General features: G+C 44.1%; 1 protein-coding gene across 2 annotated transcripts in view; it reads left to right on the top strand.

The window, feature by feature from the left end:
* Positions 1 to 667: 667 nt before the first annotated feature.
* Positions 668 to 17,994, top strand: part of RTF2 (replication termination factor 2) — a 39,882-nt gene continuing 22,555 nt past the window's right edge. For both annotated transcript variants that reach the window (XM_061208285.1, XM_061208284.1), the window contains exons 1-5: positions 668 to 795; positions 4,515 to 4,609; positions 5,547 to 5,640; positions 7,369 to 7,508; positions 11,426 to 11,504. In XM_061208285.1, the coding sequence (XP_061064268.1) occupies positions 727 to 795; positions 4,515 to 4,609; positions 5,547 to 5,640; positions 7,369 to 7,508; positions 11,426 to 11,504 (477 nt within the window). In that variant the 5' untranslated portion in view covers positions 668 to 726. The remainder of the gene's footprint in view (positions 796 to 4,514; positions 4,610 to 5,546; positions 5,641 to 7,368; positions 7,509 to 11,425; positions 11,505 to 17,994) is intronic.

Here is a 17,994-nt window from a genome sequence, read left to right as displayed (position 1 = left end):
ATGTACAAACTGTGTGCACTATTTCATATGTATAAAATATACATGGCAGTATCAGAAAGTTTCAGGCCTTAGAGAATCTTACTCCCCCATAATCTTATATAATATCACTTCAAAGGATTTGTTGTGAGTGCTTAGGTCACAACTGACGCTCAGTAAAAAGATACGTTCTCTTTTTGAACACATGAACGTTAACTGAAATAACAGATCCATCCATATTCATCACTAATTGCACGAATAAAATGCAGCCCTTCCCTCCACGTGCTCCCCAGCCTAGGGATGTCTGCCCAGAGTCAGGCTGGGGTGGGACGAGGCCCAAAAGCGGCGGGTGCTCCTGAGTCACGCCCACCCGCGCCGCCCCCCCGGACCCCGCCCCCGGACGGTGGGGAAGCGATTACGCGGGTGCAGCGAAAAGCCAGCGCCCACCCGAAAGGCAAAGGGACGGGCTGCCGCGGTGGAGTGGAAGAACGCTCCGCACCCTGCTTGGCACGCGAGGCCCAGTCAGCACTTTGCAGCAGCTCCCGCCGCGGGGTCACGCCCAGCGCCTAGCGATACTCTCCATGGCAACCAGGGCTGGGCAAAAGCCCCGCCCCACCCCATCCCACCCCGTCGCGTTGCGACGGGCGTTTTGCGTCACTGCGGCGCGCCGGAAGTGACTGCTACAGTCGCTAGGCAGCCCGGAAGTTGCGGCTGTAGGGGATTACTTTGGACTCTGACTCCCAGCTTGCGATGGGTTGCGACGGGGGAACAATTCCCAAGAGGCATGAACTGGTGAAGGGGCCGAAGAAGGTTGAGAAGGTCAGTGAAATGGGTCCAGTGGGGCTCGGGGGTAGTGGGGCACGCGGACGCCCCCAGGGAGCGAAAGGGGGTGGGAGGGGGAGCCAGCGGGTTTCCACACGCAACTGTGCTCATTTATCCCTTTCAGAGAACTCAAGATTAACCACAGTATTAATAACGGACCTTTATTGAGTGCGTGCTGTTGTTATTCACCCGGCAGTGCGCATAATATGGGGTATCTCATGTAATTCCCAAAACAGCTCTACGGGTACATACTGTCAAAAGACATGGAAATTGAGGCTCAGGAAGAGAAAGTTGCAAAGCTAGTAAGTGGCAGAACCAGGATTTGAAGTCTGTCTGCTGCTAGTAACAATGATACAAATGGCTGCTGTTTGTTGAGTTTTGTACATAGTAACTTCGTTTTCTCAGTGAGGTCTTCTCAAACCGTTACCTATGAGACCAGGTCCTCCTCTTTTTTTCTGCTGCGCTGCGAGGCATGTGGGATTTTAGTTCCCCGACCAGGGATGGAACCCGTGCCCCCTGCAGTGGAAGCGCGGAGCCCTAAGCACTAGACCGCGAGGGAAGTCCCCAGGTTCTCCTCTTAAAAACTATCTAACAACCATGTACACTGCTTTCAGGTTGATTAATGTTGATCTCAGAGGATGGTAAGCTCCTGGTGGCAGAGCCTGCACCTTTTCTCCCCTCTACAACTAGCACAGCTCCTGGTGCAGTAAATATAGTGGATACATGAATGAGTGGATAATCCCTAATTCTCACCAGTGATTGGGCAAATTATGTATTATAATTTCCATGCTGCTAACAGGGAAATTGAGTCAGTAACGTTGACCAAGATCATGCAACTGGTAGGTAATGAAGCCAGGATTCCCATCCAGTTATTCAGGATTTCAAAGTTAGCACTAGTAATTACTTTTTAATAATAGAAGGTGTGTAAAGCACCTAATACAAGTGGCTGGCACACTGGATGGTCCATATGAGTCTCCATTCAGCAGCCAGAGAAGTCTTTTTTAAAGATAAATTCCACCTATCAACTGTATTTAAACCACTCCAGTGGCTTCCCATTGTATTCAGAAAAAGAATCCCACAAGACCCTGTGTGGTCAGACAGGGTCTGATGTAATTACCTCACCTTCTGGCCTTCTCCAGCCCTTTCATTCTGTTCCAGCTACACAGGCCTTGTTCCTCAACCTGGAGTATAATTTCCTCAACCTGATATGTTCTTCACTGAGATAGTCATATCATTTGGGGGTTTTTTGTTGTTTTTTTTTAACATCAATCAGTTCTTTACTCAGATGTTATCTCAGTCCACTGTAGCCAAAATACATCTCACTTCTGATCACTCTATCCTCTTCTGCTGCTGTATTTTTCTTTCTTTAAAAAAAAAAAAATTATTTATTTATTATTTATTTATTTTGGCTGCGCCGGGTCTTAGTTGCAGCATGTGGACTCTTAGTTGCGGCATGCATGCGGGATCTAGTTCCCTGACCAGGGATCGAACCCGGGCCCCCTGTGTGGGGAGCGTGGAGTCTTACCCACTGGGCCACCAGGGAAGTCCCTACTTCTCTTTATAGTGCTTATCACTATATTTGTTCTTGTCTATTTCCTATATGGACAGGGTCCTTGTACGTCTTATTTCTGCGACCCCTATGATGTGTCTGCCACACAGTAGACACCCAACAAATATGTGGAATTTGAGAATGAATGAACACCCAGGAGGATGGAGCGTACCCTCTAATCACACCTACATGTGCAGAGATTAATGCTGGGTAGTTACCACTTGTGTGCGAGAGCTTTTACCCGAAGAGTATTCAGCTCAGTTTTGTTAACCTGTGCCCAGAGCTGAAGAAGTAGCTTAATGAAAGGCTTGGCAAAGAATAGGTGTCAGAAGGGGATAGAAAAGAAAAAAGGGTGATCTGAAACAACTAGAGTGCCCAGGCAAGATGGGTTTTTATTATCCTTATTCACTCAACAAATACTTATTAAGTGCTTACTGTATACACCATTCTAGGCCCTGAGGATGCAGCAGGAAACAGAGTTCAGCCCTTGTAGAGCTTACATTTTCAAATAGGTAAATAATAACATTTGTTGATCACTCATATGGTATGTTGGGTCTGGCCCAAAACATTACTAAATTTGAGACCTTGCCCTGAAAAGAGTGACCCTAGAATAAATGTTTTCAGAAGTTTTGGGGGGACCAATTTTTAAATTCCGGGGCAAGGAGTAATCTAGAAAGTAGATCCTAAACTTGCTGAACATGGCTTTTTATTTTTTTTATTTTTTATTTTTTTAAATTGATTTTTTGTTAGCTGCGTTGGGTCTTCGTTGCTGCGCGCAGGCTTTTTCTAGTTGCGGTGAGCGGTGAGCGGTGAGCGGGGGCTACTCTTCGTTGCGGTGCGCGGGCTTCTCATTCCGGTGGCTTCTCTAGTTGCGGAGCACGGGCTCTAGGCGTGGGCTTCAGTAGTTGTGGCTCGCGGGCTCTAGAGCGCAGGCTCAGTAGTTGTGGTGCACGGGCCTAGTTGCCCCATGGCACGTGGGATCTTCCTGGACCAGGGATCGAACCCGTGTCTCCTGCATTGGCAGGCGGATTCTTAACGATTGTGCCACCAGGGAAGTCCCCTGCCTGGCTTTTTATCCTAGCTCCTTTGTCTGCTTGCCTGTTTGTGACCTTGACATGTAACTTAATTTCTTCGTATGTCAGTTTCCTCGACTACAAAGGTGAAAACCCTAACTCAGAAGGTTTTATGAGGCTAACGGACAAGTCACTGAGACTGCTTAGCACAGTGCCTGGCACCCAGTAAACACTTAAGTAGTTGTTCCTGCAAAAATTAAATTTAAGGGAATTTAAAATTTTTTCTTCCTGTTTTCTTTCAGATGTGCCATCCTGTTACATTATTCAGGTTTGACATTTTAGGAAGAGGAAAGAGTGGGACATGGAATATTAAATAGGTGAAAATATCATTTGAGGGCTATGGAAGGTCTCAGATCTGGATCTTTATACTGTGGATAATGGCTGGATATGCCACATAGTGAGCAGTTGGCAAAAAACACTTCTGTTAAATTGCTGATTTTATAAAGAATTATACAGTCTTTGTGCTGAACTGTTTTTTTAAAAAAATGCCTATCTTCTCAATTCTTTGTCCTTAAATTCTGCTACAACTTTGGAGCCTTTCCCATTGTTAGGAATTAACCTGTACTGCTTGTTTTTTCTGTGTGGCCTTCCTAACTTACTGTTAAGATACAGATATTAATATGTAACTAGCATAAGCAATATAAAGACTTGATGTAAACTGTTTCTTTGTACATGTCATGTATAGAGAGGCCTTTATTTGACATAGTGTCGGTTACTTGTGACGTTTTAAATCCCGACTTCGTGTGTCACTATCTTTGATTTAAAAAACAAAAATCGTGGGACTTCCCTGGTGGTGCACTGGTTAAGACTCCGCACTCCCAATGCAGGGATCCTGGGTTCAATCCCTGGTCAAGGAACTAGATCCCATGTGCATGCCGCAACTAAGGGTGTGCATGCCGCAACTAAGGAGCCGGTGAGCCACAACTAAGACCCGGCGCAACCAAATAAATAAATAAATAAATATTTTAAAAACAAAGAAACAAAAAAATTGTCACAGTGTGGTATTACTGAATAAGCCTTTATATGTGGAACTGTAGACCATGTGTCTTTCAGAGGTGAAAATTAATTGACAGGATTTTTTTTTCTTTTCTCAGGTTGACAAGGATGCTGAGTTAGTGGCCCAGTGGAACTATTGTACTCTAAGTCAAGAAATATTAAGACGACCAATAGTTGCCTGTGAACTTGGCAGGTATGGTTCCTTTACTTAACGGAGACGAGTTTTTATTAAATGATCTTAAAAAGAATTTTAATGTATAAATGCTGTTCTTGATTCATCAAATGTGAATGATCTCCAGCAAATTTGTGAAGCCTGGGTTATCATTCCCTATCTCAGAACATACTTCTACACTTTTCTATTCAGTTTGGTTTATTTAATCCATGGGTTGAAAACTCAGAGGCCATTAGGAGTTAAGTTATAAAGATAAATGCATGAAGGACCCATGTGGGGGTCAGTAGGGAACGGTGAGGACTGGGGGAAACTGGAGAGTTCACGTCCTGTCTAAAGGGTAGCTGCAGGAGTTCCCTGGTAGTCCAGTGGTTAGGACTGACTCCGTGCTCTCACTGCCGAGGGCCCAGGTTCAATCCCTGGTTGGAGAACTAAGGTCCCACAAGCTGTGCTGCACGGCCGGCAAAAAAGGCAAATTACGGGGTAGCTGCTAAAAAAAAATAAATAAATAAAGCAGAAACTAACACACCATTGCAAAGCAGTTATACGCCAATAAAGATGTTAAAAAAAAAAAAAAGGGTAGCTGCTCTTCAGTTCCAGCCTGCTGTTACAGTTCAAGAATGTAGACTGAGTCCAGAACATCTGATTTTTTTTTTTTTCTTTTTTTCAGGGAAAGTTGAAAATGTGTACTTTTATATTAAATCTCCCAATTTAGAAAAAGCCTTGTTCAGGTCACATTCAGTCCGCAGACTGCCAGTTTGTAACCCTTTATTTAAAATAGTTTCTTTCTTTGTATGCTTTGGAAATGGTTGGTACGGATTAAATTTCCTTTTTTTTTAGGAGTGCAGGGCATTTCTGTTATCAGACGTAAATGACTTTGGATTGTACTCAGTTTAGTCTTCTTCCTTTGGGTGAAAGTTGATTATTGCCAGAATGTTTTGACTGATCTTTATTGTTGCAGACTTTACAACAAAGATGCCATCATTGAGTTTTTATTGGACAAGTCTTCCGAAAAGGCTCTTGGGAAGGCAGCCTCTCACATTAAAAGCATTAAGGTAAGACAGGTGATTCTGAAGTGCTCCAGGGGTTTCAGTGGTTAGGGTTTATTTTATAGAACTCATGTACATTTTAGACTGAACTTGGAAATTTGGAATTCCAGTCCCACCCAGCCACCTAATAAAGGTGTGATTTGGGGCAGGTCACTTGAAGTTCAAACCAGAAGTCCCCACACCCGTACTTCCTAGATTATAAATCTGTTGTGAGTTCATATGTGTGAAAGAACTTCAAAACTGTAGTATACACGTTTCAAAACTTCGAAACTTGTATATTGTACTGTATAAATGTTGGGAGGCATTATTTTTATAGTTAAAACTCAGCCACTCGAATTTTGGTTTGGAAGACACTTTTATAGAATTAGAGATTTTTATAGGTAGATAACTATTCAATCATTATGGTTATCTCCTGCTGATTAGAGGTTCTGAAAGTTCTTTCATAAAAGTGGAAAAACAAGTTTTTTAGTAAAGGAAGTTTGTTGAGAGGACAGAATCTTTCAAATCTGGTCAGTGGGAGAAAAATCAAAGTAGTGAAGAATTTGAGAACCACCAAGCTTGACAGGTGAAAACACTCACTGTGTATGACATGTTGAGGCCTCATGGCTAGTCAGTGGGGCACTTAAACTAGATCCAGAGCCCCTGACTCCCAGGCTAAGGCTTTGAGTTTTTTCCTCCTCCTTTTTCTTTTTAAAATTTTTTTATTATTATAATAGGCTTTTTGTTTGAGTTCTTGGGGTAATGTTTATTTCAGACAAATTAGTAATTCTGAGATGTAGCTGTTGGTAGTGCTGTAGAGGTAACCATGCTGATTGTTGTCATCATTTCCTTGGGAAGAGAACTCATTTCTCAAAAACCCATAGTAGCATAATTATCTTATCTCAAAAATGTGATTATCACTGAAATTAACTTATACAAGTCTATACTTAAAACACAATATATAATGTATGTGGTGAACTTTTAATTTTAATGCAAAAATTTTTTTTCCAAGAAATCACAACTGTAAAGACAAAAGTATTCACATAAAACAATGCAAAGGTTATTATTACTGCAGTTAATAGTCCACAGATACTCTGAGCAGAGAACTTGATGAACACACAAGCAGGAAGCCGACCCCGTGTGTGGTGGCTTTTTCCTTTCAAGGTGCTCAGCTGCTCTCTGGAGTGTTGAAATCAAATGGTGCAGTTAAATATGAAGAAATGCTTCAAATGCTGAAGTGGGGCTGTTAAGTCACTCCTTGTAAAACTGAATTTTGAAAACCGGAACACCTGGATCTTGGAGTATGACAGTAATCTCTGGCTAATATTCTGCCTTGGACTCATTAGACCATGGCCTCACAGATTTTACCGTCTATTTAGCTGTTAAATAGACGTGGCTTGTCAGTAATATGAACAGCCTCAATGAGGCTTCATCAGCCAGGAAAGAAAGTGTTCCTTTCTGGATGAAACTAATACAAAGCTTTCTTCTCTTAGTGGGGTAAATTTTCATGTCTGAAGTTACTTTGCCTTATATAGCAAAATGCTTGTAAAATAGAAATTAATTATTTGCTAGACAGTGCATTTAAAAAATTTTGTTTTCTATCACAACTTATGGTTTAATTTTATATCCATGTTAATTGATGTTAAAGGAAAGTAGAAAAAGAGGTTTGGACGGGAAGGGACTAGAATAATAATTAAGGCTAGAGATGATCCATTTGTCAAAGGAACTCTTAAAATATTCATGTTTTTTTCACAGAATGTGACAGAACTGAGGCTTTCTGATAACCCCGCCTGGGAAGGAGATAAAGGAAACACTAAAGGTGACAAACACGATGACCTCCAGCGGGCACGTTTCATCTGCCCCGTTGTGGGCTTGGAGATGAATGGCCGACACAGGTCAGTAATAGACGTGGGCCGATGATGTGGAGTCTGAGTGAGTAATCCCAGTGCTGTTAGGATCTGTGCCAAAGCTTAATAATCACACGGATTTCTTTAGGGTGTCTTTTGGTTTGGGTAGTGCACAAGACCATGTTCATTCCCTACCAGCCACGTGTAACATGGCCTCTTTGTTGTCTGCAGCTTTCTATTCTTGAGGTTAGGAGAGCCTAAAGTAAAGAGGGAGTTTAAAAATTTGTCTTGTGACACTTAAGAGACTTGAGTTGAGTTCTTTGGTCTTCTCCTATGGGAAAGAAAGTAAAGGATAGATATTTTCCATCAAACAAATCCCATTTCCTTACAATTGCTAAAAACTCTGCAGTGGAAAACGATCTTACAGAACATGTGGTTGATTGGTCAGTGAAAGGCCCGGTTGATGATGATAACTTGCTTTGAATTTGTAGCTAACAGATCCTCTGGCTAGAGCACCAGAAATCTTAAGCTTGAGATTTATATAGCAAATGTAAGTAAGTAAGTATATTTCCCCCTTAAAAAACATGAATGTCGAGTGGATTAGTAGGTGCCTTTTTCTAGGATGTCTCACTTTGCCAAAGCTTTAAACTTTTTTCCCACCATTTAGAAATACCTTTAGTAGCTGGTAGTCCATACTGTCATCTGGAATCTTCCATCTAACATATTACATGTTGAAAGGAAATCATTTAGGCCTCTCTTAAAGTTTACCGTTTAGTGGTGATCCTGTGAGGTGATGGGTATGATAATGAGCTTGACTGTGAAGATCGTCTTACGATTTCTACATAGAGCAGATCATCAAGTTGTACACCTTCAATATATACAATTCCTATTTGTCAATTATACCCAAATAAAGCTGAAAAAAGCCTTTCATTTCATGCCCAAATGAAAGGCTAAAGTTCACAAGAGAAATATTCTGGGGAATGAGATTCATGTACCTAACCTTGTCCTACTTGTGTGTGTGTGTGTGTACGTACACATTATTTTGAGGTGAAAGTCATAACATTCACAATCTTTTCAAAGTGTATGTTTCAGTGGCGTTTAGTACATTCTCACTGTTGTGCAACCATCACCTCCATCTAGTTCCGAAACATTTTCATCACCCCAAAGTAAAACCCCCTACCCATTAAGCAGTCCCTCCCCATGCCCCCTCCCCCCAGCCCCTAGCAGCAAACAATCTGCTTTCTGTCCAGTGGGTTTACCTAGTCTGAATATTTCATATAAATAGAATCACACAATATGTGACCTTTTGTATCTGGCTTCCCACTTCTTTTTAAGAAAACCATGGTTCACCCCCAAAAGAGGAACTTAGCAGAAACAGACTCAACTCTGGCGTCTTGAGCAGGGGTTACCTCTAGCCTGTTGCTCCGATTGTGGCTTCCCCTAGTTTTTTCCCTTTCATTTGCTGGTTAATCTCTTCTCCTTTTTCTCTTCTCAGTTAATTGAGCTTTGCCTGTTTTGGCTTTGCCCGCTTGCTGTTAATAGGGCCTCCACACTAGAAAATTGATTTTGGGGTTAGTTTGTATATTTAATAACGTTTGTATAATAAAGATTTAAGTGTATAGAAAAATAGAAATAGGTTATTGGTATAATAAAAACATTTAGCCTTTGTTTAAAGAAAAACCATTTCCTAAATCACTAATACTTAGTAAGCATTCATAAAGCAGGGTTTTTTTTTAGTCCTAAACAACATTTAATGAATATTAGTACGATGTTATTAATTTGGTTTTCGTTAGAGCAGTCTGCATCTGCTATAATCCCTAAGATTAAAAGTTTCTATGGAGAAATTGGAGAAAGTTTCTATGGTGAAAAGTTTGGAGAAAGTTTCTATGGTGGCATTTTTTAGAGGAACATAAGAAGTAAATGTGAGGGACTTCCCTGGTGGTCCAGTGGCTAAGACTCCACGCTCCCAATGCAGGGGGCCTGGGTTTGATCCCTGGTTGGGGAACTAGATCCCACGTGCTGCACTGAAGACTTCGCATGCCGCAGTGAAGATCCCACATGCTGCGACTAAGACCCAGCACAGCCAAATAAATAAATAAATAAATAAGTAAATTAAAAAGAAGTAAATTGTGAAAGTGCTTTTTGCACCTTTGCCCCATCCTAGCCTCCAGTGACAGCACTGTTAGCTGTTCGGTGTCTAACGCCTTCTACAGACCTCTGCAACACCAACACAGACAACACACTTCCCTGCACGTCTGCAAGAGAGATACAAATAGACACGTATGCTTCCCACCGGCACGGAATCATATTACACATATTTTGTAACCTTATTTTTTTCTACTTCTCTGTCTAATTTAAACATTTTCTTGGCCATACATAACACTTATTCTTTTCCTTATTCCTTATTCTTTTTTTTTTTTTTTTAATTTATTTGGTTGCGTCGGGTCTTAGTTGCGGCAGGCGGGCTCCTTAATTGCAACTCGCCGGCTCCTTAGTTGCAGCACGTGGGCTCTTAGTTGCGGCAGGCAGGGTCCTCAGTTGTGGCTCGCGGGCTCCCCAGCTGTGGCACGCAAACTCCTAGTTGCAGCATCATGTGGGATCCAGTTCCCGGACCAGGGATCGAACGCGGGGCCCCTGCCTTGGGAGTATGGAGTCTTAACCACTGCGCCGCCAGGGAAGTCCCACCTTATTCTTTTTAATAGCTGTATAAGAGTTCATATTTATTTAACCAGTCCTCTGTTGATGGGCATTTAGGTGGCTTCCTCTTCTTCCTTGCTATACTGCACAACTTCATAAATACATACTTGTACATGTGCACACTTGTGGGCATGTTTCTGTAGGAGAAAGTCTGCAGAGTGATGCTTTACCTGATACTACTGCCAATTGTCCTCCTGAAACGTTGTACCGTGTTGTACCCACCCACCAACCAACGTGCCTGTTTCCTCAGACAGTTTCCAACTGGATACCTTCAGACTCTTTCATTATTGCCTGATAGGTAAAACACTGTATGTCTTCGTTTGACATGCATTTCTGTAATTAACAGTAGGGGTTAAGCATCTTTTATGTGTTTTGGCCATTTATATTTCTCTTGTCAACTGCATGTTAATGCCCTTTGCCCATTTTTCTATATTGTGTACTTTTAAAAGTTGCTTTTAAAGACCTCTTTGAATATTCATAAACTCTGAACCTCATATGTGTTTAAAATATTTTCTCCCTGAGTTCCTATTCTGTCTTTTGACTTTTTGTGGTGTTTTTTAAAAATGCCTTTATTTATTTTTATTGATAGAGTCTTTTTTCCAAAGGATTATTGTAAGGGGGTAGGAGTGGAACTTTGGCCTATGTTTGTGGTTTTAATTTCAACATACAAGTTTCTCCTCTCTCTGAAAAGTAGAGCTTTTCCTAAGTGACTAAGAAAACCTTCCTAAGCTGAAATGGCGTAAATTGAAGAAGCAGTTACCCTTAAGACACATCTTGCTAGCAGATGCACAAAATAAATAGGGATAAAGCACAGATGGTCATGGGCACAGTTCAAAGCTATGGCAGCTTGACACTGAGATGTTGAGTGTAGTTCCTCTAGAAGGAGCTTGGGGTGCAAGCTACCTGTACAACAGCGCGCTGCAAAACAAATGCTGAATGCCAGTTTTTAGTTTTTGCCATTTTTCATAGAAGCAGAAATCCACTTTGGATTTCTTTCCGTTAGCGAAAATAGGTACTAATGTAGGTCTTCCGTAAAAATGAAGTGGCGTAAAGCAAACTTTCAGAAAGCGGGGTGTGTGTGTGTTTTAAGTACTTTATTTATTTAGGACACACTGATTTTTTTTTTTCCTTAATGGAATGAAATATAACCATTTTTTTCTTAGTGGTTCTTGGCCTTTGTGTAAACAGAACAAATGTTAATTGATAACATAGGTAATAATTTTTAAATTGTTATTTAAGTCATTCTCCATGTTGGATTATTTCTCCAGGTTTTGTTTCCTGCGGGCCTGTGGTTGTGTGTTTTCTGAACGAGCCCTGAAAGAGATAAAAACAGAAGTTTGTCACACGGTGAGTTGTTGACATACATCATTTGTTCCTTCCCAGTAGCTGAAGAAATCAGATGGTTTGGGGTCCCCCCTCCATATGTCATTTCAGCATCTTTCAATTCTTTCTGAAACATGGATCTAATTAGTTGCTTCTCTGCTTAAAACCTTTCTACTCCTGTCCTTGCCGGAAGTAGAGACTCAGACCGCCTCTTGTGACGTGTCCCTGCCCGCCTGTCCTCTCCTGTGCCATTGTCCCCTCCACCGTGACCTGCCAGCGGGAGGGGTCCTGCTCGCCGAACCTTAGTTCCAGAGCCATTGCTTCCTGCGTGAACCTTGCCGCTCAGTCTCCTTCCCTGCTCCCTGGGCAGCTTATTATCCCACTGATCTCACCACAGTGTAATTGCTAGTTAGGTGGTGCTTTCCCTACTGGACCATGAGGCTTTCTACTTCTAACTCTTTTTTTTTTTTTTCAAGACTTTACTTTTTTTTGAGCAGCTTTAGGTGCACAGCAAAATTAAGAGGAAAGTAAGGGGTTTCCCCCTCTACCCTCACACGTGCCTCCCCCATCATCAGCATCCCCCCCAGAGCGGTGTACTCGTTCCAGGTAGTGAGCCTACGTTGACACCCCATCATCACCCACATCCCCTTTACATTAGGGTTCACTCGTGGGGCTGTACATTCTGTGGGCTTGGACACCTGTATAATGACGTGTATCCATCATTATAGCCTCATGTGGTGTATCTTCGCTGCCCTCGTGATCCCCTGTGCTCCGCCTGTGAGTGTTGGAGAGCGAGGGCAAAGCTCGTCCACCTCTTCACCCCGCCGGCATTGTTCTCCCCGGGGCAGGTCGCACGTCCTCAGTAGACGCCCCCGGGGGTGAGCAAACCCATCACGTGAGGGCGCGCCTGCCCAGCTCACGTGAGGGAGGTGCAGAGGACTCCGCCCTCACGGGGTTGCTGCTGCAGCCCAGGACATCTGTGTCTGGGTGTTCCGCCGGTCTGTGGAGAGCCTGGCATTTACCTTAATGTCATGGACACCAGCGACTCCTGGCTGCATTTTCACCCACATTAATTCTGCTTGGATTTCCTTAGGCGTCCGGTACTGTTTATCCCTGTTGTGAATTATTCTTTGATCCAGTAGCTATCGTGGAACCGCTGTCATGGGCCAGCCCCGTCCTAGGCATGTGGGGTGGCGTACATTGTAGATAAGATTGATCCAGTCCCTGCCTTCATGGAACCCGCCTTCCAGGTGGAGAGAGAGACACTCAGGTAACCGAGCAAGGCAGGACCGATTGTGACAGCTGCCAGGAAGGAAACGCAGCAGGTGAGGTACCGGAGGGAGAGAGGCCTCCTCAGTGGTGGTCAGCAGAGGCGCCTCTGGAGGTTTGAGCTAAGACCTGAGGGTGAGCAGGAGCCAGCCAAGCAAGGTTTGAGCCAAAGCTCAGAAGTGACAGAGGACTTCGCTAGTTGAAGGAACAGAAAGTGCGGTGGAGGGTGGGGACGGGAGAGAAGTAGATGAGGTCGAGGGTCAGGCAGGGGCCACCTTCTGTAGGGCCCAGGTGGCCGCGCTGGGGCTTGTGGATTTTACCCTAAGAGCGGTGGGAAGCTGGGGGCAGCTTTTGGCCAGGCCGGATGTACTTTAGTTTCAGAATGATTTCTCTAAAGAAGTCAGACGTGGAGGAGGATACGCTTAAATGTGATTCCATTTTTTTGAGACTCAAAGACAAAAGGTGATTGGTAGTGAAGAAGTCAGGGAGGGGCGTGGAGTTGTTTCCAGTTTGGGGTGATTACGGATCAAGCCATCATAGAATTTGGAATCTGTCTCATTAAGCTTTTGCCAAAAAAAGAGAAATTCAAAGAATGCATTCAGGAATTGATTCATGTCATTTATTGTCCAGTATTTATTATGTCTCCTGTGTTCAAGACGATGTTACAGGTGTTCCCAGGGAGGATGGGACGTGAAGGGATCAGTTCCTGTGCTCAAGGAGACTGCAGTCGTGCAGGAATCAGGTTACATGAAAAATCATATTCTGCTTTGTTTTTTGAGGCCAGTTGCCAAGTGGATGTATGGATGTTACTGGAGTTGAAGGGCCAGAGAACTTTCTGGCTGTGCTGGTGAGAAATGGCTTTATGGGAGGAGACGTTTGTTCTAGGCCTTGAAGGCAGAGCGTGTTCTCACGGGTCAGGCTTTCCCAGAGAGTGAGACACGGCTGCTGGCCTAGGCGAGCTGGCGTGAGGGATCCACAGGCAGGACCCCAGACGTCCCTGTGAGACATTGCACAGCAGGACAGTAGCTCCCATTCTGGCGCACCTTCTGCCCGTGTGCCTGCCTGCCTGCCTGCCTTGCGGAGAAAGTCTCCATTTGGTCCTGGGATGGGTTTAATGCATCTCACTGAGCTCCCAAGAGAGAGCAGACCTTACGCTCAGGGCTTTGGCAGGCAGCGCCTCGAGAGATTTGTCTGTGTTCTCTGCAGTTTTATGCTTTCTTTACATTTACGGCAAGGGGTACTGTTTCTATACATATGGTATGAATATAAAGTCAACATTTAAGGTAAATTTAAGTAAAAACAATGGGTAGATTTAAAGAAAAATATTAAGATACTGATGGTACCTTAGGCAGGGGAACGCCTGAAGTTTGAGAGATGCCCTTGTTAGTGATGGTGGGTGTGCTGTGGGCAGAGGGAATGCGTGGGAGAGGAGAGCAGCCGTCACACTCAGGGGAGGAAGTGCCGGGCAGCCTGTGAAGGTGGGGCCTCAAGGTGTAGTCCTGCCCCAGCCGCTCAGGAGCGGGGAGAGGCCGGAGATGTGAGTCAGACTGGTGGCGGAAACTCTGAGCGCCAGGCAGAGGAGCAGCTCCGGGGGTGCGCAGCACGTGGCCCCTGATGCCTTTGCAGCAGCAGAGTGCCTTGGGAGCAGCGGCGTGTAGGTCTGTGCAGTATGGGCAGAGGGAAAAGACTAAACAAGAGCAAGAATCTGACGGCAGGTGAGGAAAAGGAGCCTGAGAGAGAAGTCTCGTGAAGGAGAGGGAGCTCAGCTGGCCTGGGCTTCCTGCGAGCAGGAAAGGAACCTCGCTCGCATTTGCTCTGTGTCCAAGTGTGTGTGTGTTTTCACAAATAGTGCGTGAGGCGTTGTCTGAGTGTTAGACACATTTGCAGGTACACTCAGGAAGTTTACTTGAAAGAATATAAATATGAGAAGGTGGGAAATGAAGCTGAAATTTATTAAAGCAGCCAAATGTCCTGGATCAGTGGTTCCCAGCCCAGGCTGCACTGCAGAATCACCACAGTGGTTTGCTAAGTTCCCACTCCCCACCTCAGACCCCACGTGAGAATCTTCAGGGTTAGCGTGGAGCCCGCATGGAGTTCCACTTTTATATAAGCCCCCAGAATAATTCTAAGGGGCAGGCAGGTTTGGGGGACTCAGGGATCGAAAGCAGTCAGGCTTCTTTCCCCGACCCGCAGGGATAACTGTCTCTTAGATTGGTATGCAGTTGTCCTCTTCATTGGCTGACCTCAGACATCCATAACCATCTTGACAGACTTGCAGCAGAACAGGAGTGTCTGCTCACAGCTCTGCAGAGAAGTTGATTTTATTTCATGGAAATGCAACATTACAAGGGAACTCTGAAATCATTTTGTTGGTGTCTGGGAACAAAGTGCTAGTAAACTTCTGAAATTCTACGTAGAGCACTTCAAGGGAAAGGAAGGAAGTAGGAGGAAAGGGGAAGCAGCTGCATCAGGATTGCACAAGAAGCCGAGACCAGATAAGCCCCGGACACCGGCTCCTCCAGCCTCCTAATGGGAGCTGCCAGGGCTGTCGAGGCCACCCGCAGTCAAGACAGGACCCTGGCTGGAATCCAGGAACACCTCAGGGACAAAATTCTCTTAAAAATAAACCTGTTGTCAGAAGAGTAATATTTTACTCTTTTCACTTGTATAATCTCCTTAAAAATTGCCTTTGCATACGTAGCTAGGTTGAATACTCTGCATATTAGTTTGCTAGGGCTGCCATAACAAGGTACCACAAACTGGGTGACTTAACAGAAATTTATTTTCTTACAGTTCTGGAGGCTAGAAGTCTGCAGTCACGATGTTGGCTGGGTTGGTTCTTGCTGAGGGCAGTGAGGGGAGGATCTGTTCCAGACCTGTCTCCCTGAGTTGTCGATGGCCGCTTCTCCCTGTGTCTGTTCATATGGTCTTCCCTCTGTGGAGTTTGTCCCCGTGTCCAAATTTCCCCTTTTTATAAGGACACCAGTCGGGTTGGCTTAGGGCCCACGCTAGTGACTGCACCTTAACTAATTGCATCTGCAGAAGGTGACATTCTAACATACTGGGGATTAGGACCTCAACATTTGCCGGCGGGGGAGCATAATTCCACTGATAACACTATACAGTGTAGAAAATCAGAGCATGGGACAGTCAGCCAGTGGCACACTTGAGTGGGAGTCATTCATTCGGGCACTCACACGACCGACGTTGAGAGCCTGTTACATACCAGTTTCGGTTCACACACCAGCACTGTCTGGCTTGGGAGTATAAACCACTTCACCTCTCTGGGCTTCAGATTCTAGTATGTAAAACAAAGGAATTGTAGTAAATTCTTGGACGCTTTCCTTTTAGACCCAAATGCCAAACAGTGACATTTTTAAATGCAGAAAAAATCAAATGACAAATTCGTATACTGTCGTTAGGAATCAAGCTCGTACTTCTAATTTCAAGTCTCTAAAGTTTAGTGATACTAAGTATATCAGTCAAGGTTGGCTACGTCCTGTAACAAACAGCCCCCCAATTCCAGTGGCTAATACGGTGAGAGCTCCTGGTTAGGCAGCTTTCTTTTAAGGGAAACTCAAGGACTCAGGCTTCTTCTGTCCTGTAGGTCTGACCTCCTCTGGTTTGAAGTATTCTCCGTTCAGTTGGCTGATGGGGACAGAGAAGGAAGCATCTAGCTTAGGAGGTTTTTATGGGCCAGGCCTACTTAATGCTTCTGCTCACATTCCATTGGCCAGAACTCAGTCACGTGACCACAGCTACATGCAGGAGCCTGGGGATTGTAGTCCAGCTGGACGCCCAGGAAGAAGAGGTGAACAGGAGCCACTTCTGCCAAACTAGCAAAAGGAAGAGTGTTGGCGCAGTTTCAGGAGCTGTAGTGCATCGTGAAAATGTGAATGTTGGAAGATAAGGCCACAGCGTCAAAGTCTAAAGCAAATATTTTCATGTTTTAGGTAATGTCTGAAATTTAGAGGAACCAACATCATAAGAACAGTGTCAGGGACTTCCCTGACGGTCTAGTGGTTAAGACTCCACGCGTCCACTGCAGGGGGCACGGGTTCAATCCCTGGTCAGGCAACTAAGATCCTGCATGCTGCGCGGCACGGCCAAAGGGGAAAAAAAAAAAAAAGGAAGACACCTTCCCTTGGAAACAGAAAGGAATAAACAAGTAAACAAACACGATAGAATGTGATATTTAAAAAAAAAAAATGAAGTGTCAGGAGCCTCCGTGATACCGAGGGCGTGCACGTTCTCTGCTTCTCCCTGTGTAGTTCTGTCGACGTTTGGCTTTTCAGTTCACTAGAAGAGACCCCAGGGTTTGAAGTAGCTCTGGTTCTGTGTCTAAAACACATGGTGTGCACCCTTGATTTCAGTAAACAGAGTCCAAAGAGACGTAGTTGCTAGGTTTCTTTGTTTTCACTGTCAACAAAGCACTAGCCGAAAAATTAGTTGTATTCCCCACTGTGTTCTTCCCTTCTTGTAATAAGAAGAAACACATAGGAGTAATCACAGGTTGCAAAATAAATGATGTGTTGTTACTCAAAACATGGTCCATGGTCCTGCGAATATTGACACCGCCTGTGGGGGGGTTTTATTTTTGTTTTTTAAGAAATGCAGACTCCCAGGCCCCTCCCCCGACCTGCAGAATCAGAAACCGCATTTTAACAAGAGCCCCAGGGCATTTGTACGCACAGTAAAGCTTGAGAAGCTGATCTGGGTGTTAGAGGTGTGCGCAGCAGTGTTTGACTTGCTAGCCTTCTGGCTTCATTTATTTAGGCTTTGTGACTGGGTGAGTGCGGTGTGGGGATGTTTTAAGGTCAGAAGTGAAACAAAAATTTACACTCGTATACCTTTTTTTGTTTGTTTGTTTGTTTTGAGTACTTATCATGGAGGGGGTGGAGTGGAAAGGGGAGAAAATAAGTTAAGGAAGGGGGTCTCTTCAAAAGCGGTTGGCAAATTCTGCTTTTCGGGCCCAGCCTCCTTCAGGCTTTTCCTTTCTACTGTCTTTATGGTCTTTGTGAATATTAAGCCTCAAGAAATCATATACAGCACAGGCAGCCGTAAACTTTTACATGAAAGAAAAATGCAATAGAAAAATTGAACAGTAGACTGCATGTTAGCAAGAAGGTTCTGTTCCCCAGAAAGAGAAATCATCTCAAGATCCCTGTTCACCTCAAGATTGCCTTTAAGTTGCAGTCTGTAGCAATGTATTTCAGACATGTTTTACATATGATTTAATTTTGTT

Source organism: Eubalaena glacialis, chromosome 13 (genome assembly GCF_028564815.1).
Source record: "Eubalaena glacialis isolate mEubGla1 chromosome 13, mEubGla1.1.hap2.+ XY, whole genome shotgun sequence".
NCBI classification, from domain to species: Eukaryota; Metazoa; Chordata; class Mammalia; order Artiodactyla; family Balaenidae; genus Eubalaena; species Eubalaena glacialis.
This window is presented reverse-complemented; position numbering and strand designations above follow the sequence as displayed.